General features: G+C 47.0%; 2 protein-coding genes across 2 annotated transcripts in view; both read left to right on the plus strand.

Moving 5' to 3' along the window:
• LOC138153959 (C-signal-like) overlaps positions 1–10,817 on the plus strand; it is a 25,161-nt gene extending 14,344 nt beyond the window's left edge. Inside the window, exons 5-6 of the mRNA XM_069078373.1 lie at positions 6,160–6,270; positions 10,704–10,817. Of these exons, the coding sequence (XP_068934474.1) occupies positions 6,160–6,270; positions 10,704–10,817 (225 nt within the window). The remainder of the gene's footprint in view (positions 1–6,159; positions 6,271–10,703) is intronic.
• Positions 10,818–12,775: 1,958 nt separating this feature from the next.
• Positions 12,776–13,161, plus strand: part of AURKAIP1 (aurora kinase A interacting protein 1) — a 3,080-nt gene continuing 2,694 nt past the window's right edge. Inside the window, exon 1 of the mRNA XM_069079427.1 lies at positions 12,776–12,822. The gene's annotated coding sequence lies outside the window, so the exon portion shown is untranslated. The remainder of the gene's footprint in view (positions 12,823–13,161) is intronic.

The raw sequence follows: 13,161 nt of genomic DNA on the forward strand, positions 1-13,161 counted from the left end.
GGGGGGGGGGGGGGGGGGGGGGGGGGGGGGGGGGGTGTTCCTCATCACCTCTCATTGTCCCTAGCTCCCTTCAATGCCTACTTTCTCAGTCCCCCCCAGGAAACTTGTCCTTTTAAGATGGGATTTGCTTACTTGTACACCCCCCTGGAGAGTGTAAACACCTGGAGAGCAGGGACTTGGCCAGACTAGGGGATAGTAAACGTTTATTGAATTGAATGGGATTTGGAGTCAGGAAGACCTGAGTTCAAATCCCCACTTCCTACACTTACTGTGCCAAAGCCTAGCTCTGGCATTAGAGGGCCTGGGTTCGAATCTTTGTTATTCTCCACCTCACTGACCACGGGCAAATCACCTCACCCTCGGCGCTTCAGTTACCTCCTTCTTAAATAAGACAAGTAAGTCTCGGCTCACCCACCTCCTAAAGTTATTGTGAGACTCCACTGAGATCAGTGCTTTTCAAACCTTAAATTGATGTGTAAAAGTCCTGGATTTAGAGCTGGAAGGAAGGAAACAATTATTAGGCACCTACTATGTGCCACGAACTGTGCTAAGCACGTTACAGATATTACCTCTGTTGATTGTCACAACAATCCTGCCATGTAGCAGCTGTTATATTCATTTTACAGATGAGGCAGATATGGCAAAGCAGCAAGCTCAAAGTTATGCAGCTAGGAGTGTCTGATGCTGTGTTTGAACTCTAATCTTTCTAACTCCAGACACGGTGCTCTATTCACTGCACCACCCAGCTAACCTCACAGTCTATTGAGTCCAGCCCCTCCATTTTACAGATGAGGAGACTGAGGTCCAGGAAGGTTAGGTGATTTACCCAAGGTCATGGAGGCCCCAAACCTCAGTGGTGGGATTTGAAACCAGAGCCAAGGGATTTGATTCTAGAGTTAAGACTTTTCACCATACCATACTAACACTCATTCCTAATTCATTCTTCCTTTAGGGCTTAAACACTGTAATATACATATATGTATAGCCTATATCAGACTGCACACCACCTTGGAGAAGGCGGAGGGGAGGGAAGGAGGGAGAGATATTTTAGAACTCAAAATTTTATGGAAGTGAATGTTGAAAACTAAAAATAAATAACCAAGTAAATTTATTTTTTTTAATTAATTAATTTATTTTTATTTTATTTTGGAGGGCAATTGGGGTTAAGTAACTTGCCCAAGGTCACACGGCTAGGTTTTTTTGTATGTGTGTGTTAAGTGTCTGAGGCCGGATCTGAACTCGGGTCCTCCTGACTCCAGGGCTGGCACTCTACTCACTGGGCCACCTAGCTGCCCCAAGTAAATTTATTTTTAAAAAAGCAAAAAACCCCCCAAAAAACAAAATGAAAAACAAAGCAACCCAACCCCCCAAACTGACCAACCACCTTCAGATGGGGTCCAGATTATTTTTCTTTTCTTCCTATGTCAGTTTTTTTTGTTGCATGTTTTGTTGCAATATTACTTTAATAACAATTAAATTTCATCAGGCATCCCAGTGAATTAAAAAGGACAACCTTCAATGTGATATTCCACACATCCCACAAATTTGTCAAATGCCTATGGAAGAAAATCTAGCAGCATACTCTAAATCCCTTTAGGTGCTTTATTTCAACCTTAATGTACTATATTTCTAACTATTGCTCCCTTTGTCCCAAATGCTGAGTTTATTTCATTACGTGAGTATATTTTTCTATAGGTGCTTTTGAAAGCAAACTAATCGCTTATCTCAGATTGATAACATGAGATAAAAAGGCCCACATTAGATAAAACATTGCAAAATATTGTGCTCCCTTCATCAGAAACTTAAAATTTAAGGGAGACAATGAAATTCAAAGGATAGGGAAATTGGCTTTCTTTTGAAACATGGTTCCTATTTTTGAAAGATCGTGAGACTACTGAAGGTTCTAAAAGTAATTATATAGCTTGTTTTCCTCTTATTCTTATTCCTTAAAGTGTGTGTTTGGGTGAAATTCGCAATACAAACTCCCAAGACCCAAGTTGCTTGTAGGAGCCGCTAGGGGCGCCACGAATAGGCACCAGTCAGGAAACCCTCCCTATCCTACCTCTGACACTTTACTAATTATATGGCCCTGGCCAAGTCACCTCACCCCAGTTTCTTTATCTGTAAAATGGGGATAATCGAAGCACCCACCTCCTGAGGGAGTGAGGACCTTAAAGTCCTATATAAATGCTAGGCCTTCTCCTCAGTACTATAAAACACAAACACATTATTCTTTAAATTTCCACGATGATCCTGGCATTAAAGTGAATTCTTTCATTGTGAAAGATCTTGAAATTGGGTAGAAATAAAGCTGTCTTTAAGTCAAAATCTGTCACACATTCTCAAGAATGGATTGTTCTTTTTAAGCTTTCCCAGGTTTCACTGGCAAAGATTAGTTCCTTTTTCTATTTAATTAATTTGTTTTTAAAATATGATGCATGGAGCTGGAGGTCTAACTAGCTTGATAGTTGTAATTGATTTAATAGAAATATTTTTGCTTCAAAAATAGTGACTAATTTTTCTCCCCTTTATAAAAAAATATTAGATCATATGGTATCATTGAATAAATTGAACAATGATGGTCTCTAGTTATGTTTTGGCAATCTATTGACTAACTCAAACAATCAATAAACATTTATTAAGTTCCTATTATGCTCCAGGCACTGTATTAAGCATTCAGAATACAAAAAGAGACAAAAGACAGTCCTGGTCTTCAAGGAGCTTACACAAGCATATATACAAAGCAAGCTATAGACAAGATAAACAGGAAATAATGGCCAGAGGGAAGGCATTGCAATTAAGAGATGTTGAGAAGACTTCCTGTAGAAGGTAGGATTATAGCCAAGACTAAATGAAGCCAGGAAAGTCATCAGATGAAGAAGGGAAAGCATTCCAGGCATGGGGGACAGCCAGGGGAAATGCCCAGATCTGAGAGATGGTTCTTGGAACAACCAGGAGACTGGTGTCACCTGATCCAAGAAGATGTGGAGAGGGGTAAGGTGTAAGAAGACTGGAAAGGTAGGAGGGGATGAGGTTATGGAGGGCTTTGGATGCCAAACACAGAGTATTTTGTATTTGTCTCTGGAGACAGTAGGGAGCCATTGCAGTTTATTGAGTAGGGGAGCAACTTGGTCATTCCTGCATTTTGGCTGAATGAGGATAGAATGAAATAGGAAAGAAGCTTGAGGCAGGCAAGCCCACCCTCAGCTATTGCAATAATCCAGGTGTGGGGTGGCCAGGGAGTGGGGGCAGGGTCAGAGGAGACAAGGCAGAGCATTGGAGAGATATCACAAGGATGATATTGACAGACCTTGACAACAGCTTGGATGTGGGGAATGAGAGAGAGTAGGGAGTCCAGGATCAGTCCCCGGGTGAGAGACAAGGTGAGGGGAAGAGGGTGCTGCCCTCTACAGTAAGAGATGAGGGTTGGGGAAAGATAATGAGCTCTGTTTTGGACATAATGAGTTTGAAGATGACTGCTGGACCTCCATCCAACTTGAGGTGTCTGAAAGGCAGTTGGAGATGTGAGATGGGAGGTAGGCAGAGAGACTGGGGTGGGAATCATTAGCACAGAGACACATGGTCATTAAATCCAGGAACTGATGAGATCCCCAAGTGAAGTCGTATGGAGGGAGAAGAGGACCCAGGACACCTAGCACGATGTGGGGGAGGAGCCAGCAAAGGAGACAGAGAAGGAGTGGCCAAAGAGGCAGGAGGAGAACCAGGAAAGGGGGGGATGTCCTGAAAACCTAGAAAGGAGGGAGGATCAAGGGGAGCAGAGAGTGACCAACATTCTTCCCTAGAGGGTAAGGTCAGTAACCAAACATTTATTAAGAGTTCACTATGTACTAGGTACCATACTAAGCTCTACAGATAGTGAAAGACACGTGTTTTTTTTTTTTTAAAGCAATCGGGGTTAAGTAACTTGCTCAAGGTTACTGTATCAGGAGATTACAGATATGCTGATATAATTATCCATCACAAAATATGTCATGCTTGCCATATGGGGGAATAAACTAGAAAATTTATTAAGATACCAAAAGACTGAGTCCCAAAACCAGAAAGTGAAAGCCATCAGAGTAGTTATGACATTGGCACAGGTAGATAAAGTAGAAAGCACCCACATTTTCAAGCCTTTAAAACAGAACAGGCTACCTCAGGCAAAGGTCCTCCTCTCCCCACTCACAGCAACCACCCAGTGTCCAGGAAGCGCGCTCCCAGCAGCTCTGGCCCCTGGCAGTCCTCAGCAGGAGTCCTTAGCAGAAATTCTGGCTAACTCAAAAAGGGCTTCGTGCTGCCGCTGCCTCTGCTGCTGCTGCTGCCGCCGTCGCTGCCACCACCACCGGAACTCTAGTTTGGCTTCCTCTTCCTCTTGCTCCGCCCCTTCCTGCTACGTCAGCAAGTCCAATGGGGCATGGAAGATCTTTAAATCCCATAACCCTTACAGTTACACGGCCAGGTGTTTCTGGGTGGGTGCTAAGTGTCTGAGCCCGGGATTCGATCTCCAGGTCTTCTCAACACTGGAGCCAGTGCTCTTACTCGCTGTGCTACCTGGCCGCCCCTGAAAGACACGTTTTCAATGCACTTACAATGTGAGATCTAATGGGGGAGACCATATGCAAATAACTGTGTGCAAATATTTACAGTGTAAATGGAAAGTAATCTTAATGGAGGGGGGGAAGACCAGGAGGGACCAGGAAAGGACTCCAGAAGAAGATGTCTTGAAAGAAGTCAAGGAAGCTGGGGCAGCTAGGCACAGTGAAAAAAGCACAGACCCTGGAGTCAGGAGGACCTAAGTTCAAATCCAGCTTTAGACACTTAACACTTACTAGCTGTATGACCTTGGGCAAGTCACTTAAACCTAATTGCCCTTCCTTACCCCCTCCAAAAAGACAGAAAAAAGCCCCCCAAACAACAACAATAACAAAGAAGCCAAGGAAGCTAAATTAGAAATGAGGAGAAGGAACATCTCAGGCTTGCAAGACAGACTTCAAAAAGGCAGGAAGTTGGGAGATGGAGGGCAGTATGTGCTGAACATTAGGGAAGCTGCTGTCTCTGGATCAGAGTATGGGGGGAGGGGGAAGGAAAGGAAAGGCAGGATAAGGCCAAGTTGTGAAGGGCTTTAAATGCCAGAGGGTGTTGTTATATTAGTTTCTGGGAGTAATAGGGAACCACTGGAGTTTATTGAGGGGGGGATAGGAGTGACACAGGCAGACATGGACTTTAAGAAAATTATTTTGGCAGCTGAGTGGAGGACTCAGGCACCTTCCTTTCTGCTCATTCTTTCATTTACACTTACATCCATTTGCTCAGTCAAATGCTGATTAGGTTCCTACTCTGTTCTGAAAATGGTGCTTGGGGCAAGGAAGGTACAAAGTCCTGTCCCCGCCCTCATGGAGCTTTCAGTCTAGAGCAGGATTTGAAACTTTCTTATGTCCTGACACCTTTGGCAGTTCACTGAGACCTCTGGACTCCTTCAAACTGTATTTTTGTCACCTATATTCACAACAGACTGAAACGGTAAATTTCAGTGAATTTTTTTTTTCTCATTCAAGTTCAGGGACCCCCTGGAATCTATGGTTTGTAGACTCAGGTTAAGAGCCCCTGGTTGTTCCTAGGACCTTGCATTAAATTTGCATTCAAGGTTCTCATGTTTAGTCATTTTCAGTCATGTCTGACTTTTCATGACCCCATTTGTGGTTTTCTTGGCAGAGATACTGGAGTGGTTTGCCATTTCCTTCTACAGCTCATTTTACAGATGAGGAAACTGAGGCAGCATTCAGTGACTTGCCCAGGGCCACGTGGTTAGGAAGTGTCTGAGGCTTGATTTGAACTCCAGGCCCAGGGCTCTGTGTCCTATGGCACCACCTAGCTGCCCACTTCACACATTGTAGGCATTGATGGAAACTGACTCAGCACTGGGCCTGAGGTCAGGAAGATCAGAATGGTTAGGGTTAGAGTTAGGGAATTATGGGAATTTCCTCCTATTTAGAGCTATCTCCAAGTGGAATGGGATGCCTGGGGAGGGCCTGGGCTCCCCCGTGCCCAGATGCCTGCTTTTCTGGGGTGTGGTAGAGGGTCTTCCCAGGGAGGGCCGGTTTGGCTTCCTGACGTTCCTCCTAGCTCCTCCTCTGAGTGTCTCTACTTCTCCTCTCCCAGACGGCCCTCAATATGATCACCTGCTGCCTAGCAGCTGACCTGATATCTGATGGGATTCTCTGCATCTCCCTGGATCCAGGCTGGGTCAAGACGGACATGGGGGGGAGCAAGGTGAGTGGCCACCGAATCTCATATCCAGGTGATTTGGGCAGGGGGCAGGGAGAGCTCAGTGCTAGCATTTTCCCCCACCCTATCTAGCTGGGGTCTCTGACAGCCAATGCCACTGTTTGTCAGCAATTGCCTGGTCCAAAGGTCTGTGCCTTTGCTTTGTTAGGCTCAACAGAAAGGGCTGGGAATCCCATGGGAATGATCCATGTGGCATTTGCTCCTGGCAGCTCCCATCCCCCGGGCTCTACTCTGGGATCCTCTACTTTCTCCACATAGCCTGGTTTCATCTGGTCTCTTTGTCTGCCTAATACATTTGACGCTGGTGGGTGCCAAGTCTGGCATGATGAGAGTGGGGGAGGGCAGTGATAAGAAGTATAGAGGCTTAAAGAGCTATCACTTCTCCCTGTGAGAATGATTTGGGTAAATTATCTACTCTAGACTAGCTAGGGAGATGAGGATGGGGAGTCAGGGAGCAGGAAGCTGAAGGTAGGAGGGGCTGGAGACAGGGGAGGTGAGAGGACCACTTTGACCTCAGTCATGCCATTGTTAAATTCTTTGAATGAAGGCATAAATGACATCTATATCACACTCACAGATGACATGAGATCATAGCATCATAAGTGGGGAGTTGGAAAGCTCCACAAACAGCATCTGATCCAACCTCTTCATTTTACTGATGGGAAAACTGAGGCCAAAAAATGGAAATGACTTTCCCAAGGTGATGAAACTGAATGTTTTAGCTAACATGTTGGTGGAGGGAATCTGGATCCCAAAATGACCCAACAAGCTAGAAGGATGGGTCAAATCTAATAAGATCCCATTTTGCAGAGATAAAAAGTAGTCTTGTACTTGGATTAGGAAAAAAAATCTGCTGCCCAAGTACAAGATAGAGTGGCTAGAGTCCAAGGGTAGGGAACCTGTGGCCTCAAGGCCACATGTGGCCCTCTAGGTCCTCAAGGGCAGCCCTAGGCCACAGTTCCCCACTCCTAGCTGCTAGACAATAGTTTATGTGCAAAAGAATGGGGGTAGGAGACATGGCCCAGGAAACTCTAAGACTGTGAACTGCAGAACAGTCATTGATATGAATTGATAAATTCAGAGTTAACTTTTTCTCATTGTGGACCCCTTGGGCAGTCTGATGAAGCCATTGGACCCCTTCCCAGAACTATGTTTTATTTTTTTTTTTGTTAGGGGGAAGGCAAGGCAATTGGGGTTAAGTGACTTGCCCAAGGTCACATAGCTAGTAAGTGTGTCAAGTGTCTGCAGTTGGATTTGAACTCAGGTCCTCCTGACTCAAGGGTCCATGCTCTATTCACAGCACCACCTGGCTGCCCCCAAGAACTATGTTTTAAAATAGAATTATATACATGAGATTACAAAGGAATCCAAATTATTTTAAAATAAGATTTTCAGTGTTTTTTTTAAGTGTTCATGGACCATAGGTAAAGAAGGAATTGAGCTCCCAACTGATGAAATCACAAGTCTGGGCACACACTAATGGAACCCAAGGAAACTGAAGGGATTTTAAGCGGAGCAGAACTGCCAGAATGAGGCAGGAGTGAGAGTCCCTCTATCCTCTGTCTTGCTCAGACCACAGACCAGAATCTGGTGGCCAGTTTGGGGAACCACATTTCAGTGAGGCTTCATGAACAGCTTTCCCGGATGTCTCTTTGGGCACCATGTCACTATGGAGGTGACTATAGGTTTTCCAGTTTTCCACCCGTGCATTAGAAGCTCCAGTGGGTCCAACCTGGCTAGCAGTCTTTGAGTGTGGTCCCTATGACAGATCGTGTCTGCTGTCTGAGCACCGGCCTGGTTATGTGGGAGAAACTCATCCTCACATGTATAGACTGATCATTGGGTGTTAAGGAAAATGCAAAGAGCTCTTCCATCCTGGGCGGCCTCCATCTTCTGCAGGCACAGTTGGAAAGCAAAGGGGGCAGAGGGGGCATCTTGAAACCTTTAACTACTGCAGTTCTAAACACCAGACCTCTGTACAATAATCGGCGAGAAGACTTATTTTTGTTGTTGAATTGTTTCAGTCGCGTCTGACTCTTCATGACCCCGTTGGAGGTTTTCTTGGCAGAGATACTGGAGAAGTTGGTGGCTTGACATTTCCTTCAAATTCAGTCTCAGACACTTACTAACTGTGTAACCCTGGGCAAGCCACTTAACCCGGATTGCTTCCAAAAGGAAAAGTAGCTCTGGTGTAGGCCAGCATCTCATAGCCTGTACCAAAAAAAGCCCCAAATAGATACATCCATCCCTGTCACATAAAAGGTAACAATATAGTGTGGTCTTGGGGTTTGTCTCATCAACTCAAACCCTGGTAGCTATGTCCCACCTCCCCCCCCACATTGGTAAGAGTCAGCCCCCCCATTTCTATTAAAATGAACTTCCTTTATAAAAGGATGTTTACTTCACAGATATAGGAAGAAGGAGGCCTATTTTCCCTGGTCCTCTGGGGGGTGCAAGGGGAGAAGCAGGCTCCTAATTTAGCTTAGCTCCTACATATGCTTGGTTCCCCCAGTGCAATCCAAGAAGAGGCAGGAGGCTCCCTGGCTTCTCACGACTGCTTTTACTGACCTGGGTCCAGAAAGGCACTTTCTAAGATCACTCCTTGCTCCTTGGGCCATAATGCCCTTGTCAAGCTTGGCTGGTCTCAAAACCCAGCAATATTCAAGCCTTTGGGACTTCGTCCCCTCCAAGGTCTCTGCCCCATTTCTTCTTTCTTGCTTTAGGTGAAGGGAGTAGAGCTTCTGAACTTGTGAATTCTGAAAGGTCAGGAGAGCCACAAGGTACAAGAATAAACAGAGTACTATCTTTCCCATATAATCAGAGTGTCAAGGGGCCCAAGGGACAATGGAGGGCTGAGTGAGGGGGGGGCAGTGGATAAAGTGCTGGGATGCGGGTTGGGAAGACCAGAGTTCAAATTCTGCCTCAGGCACTAACTAGCTGGGTGAAATCAGTTTAATAGCACTGTCCTAATAGGATTACTGTGAGGATCAAATGGGAAAACACATAAAGGGCTTTGCAAACCTTAAAGTGCCTTAGAAATTTAGTTTTTCTTCTTTATCACTTGTTATTAATGAGTGCAAGGAAGCTGTAGACTATGAAAGGGCCCATTCAGGAAAAGCTGGTCAGACAGAGAATGAGGGGTCATAGCTGGGTGGCCCAAGGGGCTTCCTGAAGATGTTCAAAGGAGAAAGGAGGAGGGGCCTAAGGATGGATGGACTGATTGGGAAGCAGGGAGGAAGAGTCAAGCTTTTACCTTTATTGGGGTTAAGAAGTAAGGACTTTTCTATGTTGGAGGCAAACATCCCCAAAGGTCTACAGTGCATCTTCAGGACTCTGATTGGACATTTTTACATAGTCATTCCAAACACTGTATCATTAATGCATTGTTACAGTTACAAGCCTCTGTGAAGCCTTCGCTCTGCCAGAGCAAAGGAGCTATGTAACAAAAGTCCACCTGGGGAGGTGGAGGGAGAAGGGGCTAGCATTGCTTTACATGTAAATTATGTCATCCTTTTAAAAAAAATACAACACACTTTTTGTATCTTCCGCCTTAAAAAAATTGTCAGTCGTTTTGAATGACCCCTTAAGTCCCCTCCCTGCCCCCAACAGATGTGAATGAAGACTTTATAATATCCCTGTGAATTTTATGAGATTGGTGCCAATACTTGGGGGAGGGAAGGAGCCTTTACCTGTACACTGATGAAACACCAGGTCAAATAAAAATGCACGTAAAAGGAAAAAAAAAGAAGGAAGGACATTTGGTGGTAGAAGTTTTGTGGATACTGGGGGCCCTGCAATAATTAGGCTCTGATGCAGTGAATAGAGCACTGGCCCTAGAGTCAGGAGGACCCAAGTTCAAATCTGGCCTCAGACACACAAAAACTAGCTTCATGACCTTGGGCAAGTCGATTAACCCCAATTGCCTGCCCCCCCCCCCCAAAATAACAGCTCTGATGAGAGTTCACCTACAGAAAGGGGCTTTACACGGTTACACCTAACTTGTGTTATGACCTAGAGCCTCCCCTCTGGTTTTAAATGGACCAGGTTCAATCTTAGAGTTGTCTCCTAAATAATTTTTTTCTCTGATGACTTGTGCCCTGATTCTGGATTTTTCCTGATTACATCAGAATTTAGCACCTCCTGCTTCAACCCAGAGACTCCATTTGGAATATATAGCTCATGCTTACATAAAAGGTTCATCTTTGTAAGTTCAAATCCAGCTTCAGAGACTTACTAGCTGTGTGACCCTGGGCAAGTAACTTAACCTTGTTGGCCTTGGTTTCCTCATCTGTCAAATGAGTTGGAGAAGGAAATGGTAAACCACTTCAGGATCAAGAGAACCCCAAATGGGGTCACAAAGAGTTGGAAATGATACAACAACAATGTTTTCATTGGTATTTCCTTCTCTCTTTTCCCAGGCTCCCCTGCAATTAAAGGAGACCATCCCAGGAATTCTCAATGTCTTGGCTAATCTCAGAGAAAAGGACCATGGGGCCTTCCTGGACTGGAAAGGAGAGGTGGTTCCCTGGTAGTCCTGGCTGTCTCAACCTTGGCCAGGGGGTCCCATTACTCCTTTAGCCCACCTACCCCTTACCCAATGAATCCCAACTCCATGGAGCCATTCACTCTTCCAATCCCTGGCCCCCTCTTTATCTTAGCCTCCTCACTCACTGACTCTCTCACACACACCCCCAGGCCCTAGTGATCCCCGTCCCCATTGCTCCCTGTATCCCATCAACCTCTGGGTTTAAGGTACCTGAGAGATCCTTACTAAAAAAAAAAAAAAGGGAAATGTGTTGGGGTTTTTTCCAGTACAAATTTGAGCTCTGAGTCAGTTCTTTCAATATGTGAAGTTTCAGAAACATTAATAAATGGTAATCTCCTGAAGCAGGTATGGGTCTAATCTGGTGCTGCTTCTTCTGCCCTGTACAAGGCAAGTGGAGAGAATGCTAGACTTGGTGTCAGGGAGCACTGAGTTCAAGTTTTGCTTAAACACTTTACTAACTATGACTCTGGGCAGGTTCTGTCTCAGTTTTCCTCATCTGTAAAATGGGGTTAACAGTAGTAGTACCTGTCTGATAGAATTGCAGTGAAACATATGTAAAGCAATATTTTGACATGACCCAGATAATCATTGGAAGGGGGTGGGGTTTGGTTCTGGAGGCTTTGCCCTGGACTGAAGCTCTTTTCTAGCCTCCTTCCCTTAATATTGGATTTCCTTAGGAGTACAGACCTGTACTGAGGGCTTGCTGAATGGGGGCTGGGCTTGCTTCCCAGGACCACACTGGTTAGGTCTGTGACCCTCTCCCAGCTCCAAAGGCAATCATTGGTCAAGACTTCTCCCTGCCCCACATCCCAAAAAGTCTCAAGAGGGATGATGGAGTGACTTGTTCCCCTAATACAAAGGAGGAGAAATGAGGCCCACTTAGGAAGTCAGTGGTGGGGCTAAGACCACGGCTTTCTCCTCTGTACCAGGGGCTCCTTACTCTAGTCATGACGGGCTTTGGATCTTGTCTCTAAGACCCTGCTATTAACGACTAATAAATGTCCTACATGCCTGAGGATGCTGTCCAGACTGGTCCCCACTCTCCTTCCAGACCAGCATTACTCAGAGGTTTCCCCTTGCCCTGGTACATCCCCTCAGGTCCTTGCTCTAGCCTCAGAGTGAGCTCCAAGGTGGACCCTCACCCTGGGACCATCCCAGACTTCAGACCCCATGTGAGCCCTGACCTGGACCCTAATCATAGCCTGAGTCTTCATCCTTGCCTGGCTCATGGATCTCAACCTGAGCCTAAGCCTTGAGTCCAGACTGGACCCCAAGCTGTCTTTGACCTTGGCCCCAGGCCCAGCCTAACTAAGCCTTAACCTTGGCATTGTCCCCGATACAGCCACAGACAGACATCTCTGGCCCCAATCATGGTCTGAACCATGACTCTGACCCCACACTAAACCTGCTGCCACCTTGAGATTTCACCTTGGCTCCAGGCTGATCCTGTGCCCTGAACCCAGACCCTGTGTTCACTGTGCCCCAAACCAGGTCCAGCCTGCCCAGCCTCAACCAAGACCTTGAGCCCAGTCCTAGACTGAGCCCTGACCCAGCTGGCCCTAGACTGTTTTTCATTGAATCCTGGTCCTGATCGTGGCCATTGACTGAGCACACCTGACCTCGGACCTCAGGCTGACACTTAGCTCTGAGACCAGCGCTCCTTGAAGCCTGAGGTTGGCAGGCTATGTATGCACCAGGGAGCAGAGCTCGGGCAGCACGTGCTATGTGTCTCCAAGCCTTGCCGCAAGGGGGCGCTGTGCCGGGTCTCCGGGGGGCCTCTAGGAATTTCACATGGTGTTTCTCTCGGCCTGGCCGCGCGGGGGTGTGTGCAGCCTCAGGACCTCGTTGGTCTCCAGGCCCGGACGCGCGGGGGCGCTGCGCCATCGGCGCAGCTAGTGGGAACCTTTGTGTAGCGGAACCTTTGTGTCACAGCGTAGGGCGGGCCTGTTTCCCCGAGAGCCCGGAACTGCCTTGGAAGAGGCGGCAGGATGGTCAGTTTGGCGAGTGTCCGGCTCTCTGAGCTTAGCGGGGTTGTTGGGGGAGGGGGGCTCACAACCGCGACGCGGGGGCTGGAGAAGGGGAGGCGGGGAGGAGACCCCGGGGGGGGGGGGGGGGGGGGGGGGGGGGGGGGGGGGCGGTGTCGCCTGGGGGGGGGTCTCCTCCCCCATTCCCCTTCTCTCTTCCTCAGCCTGCCCGGATTGGGGGGGCGGGGACAGAAGGAAAAGGGTGAGGGGCCCCCCGCCATCTGGGCAGCCTTCCTGGAGGAGGTGGCCTTGTACTCCGCCCCCCAAACAAGGAAAGCCGGGGTTTGGGACCTGGGCTGCGGCCCC

Source organism: Petaurus breviceps, unplaced genomic scaffold (assembly GCF_028583685.1).
Source record: "Petaurus breviceps papuanus isolate PSGF00001 unplaced genomic scaffold, PetGlider_PUasm1.0 91041, whole genome shotgun sequence".
In the NCBI taxonomy this organism is placed as follows: Eukaryota; Metazoa; Chordata; class Mammalia; order Diprotodontia; family Petauridae; genus Petaurus; species Petaurus breviceps.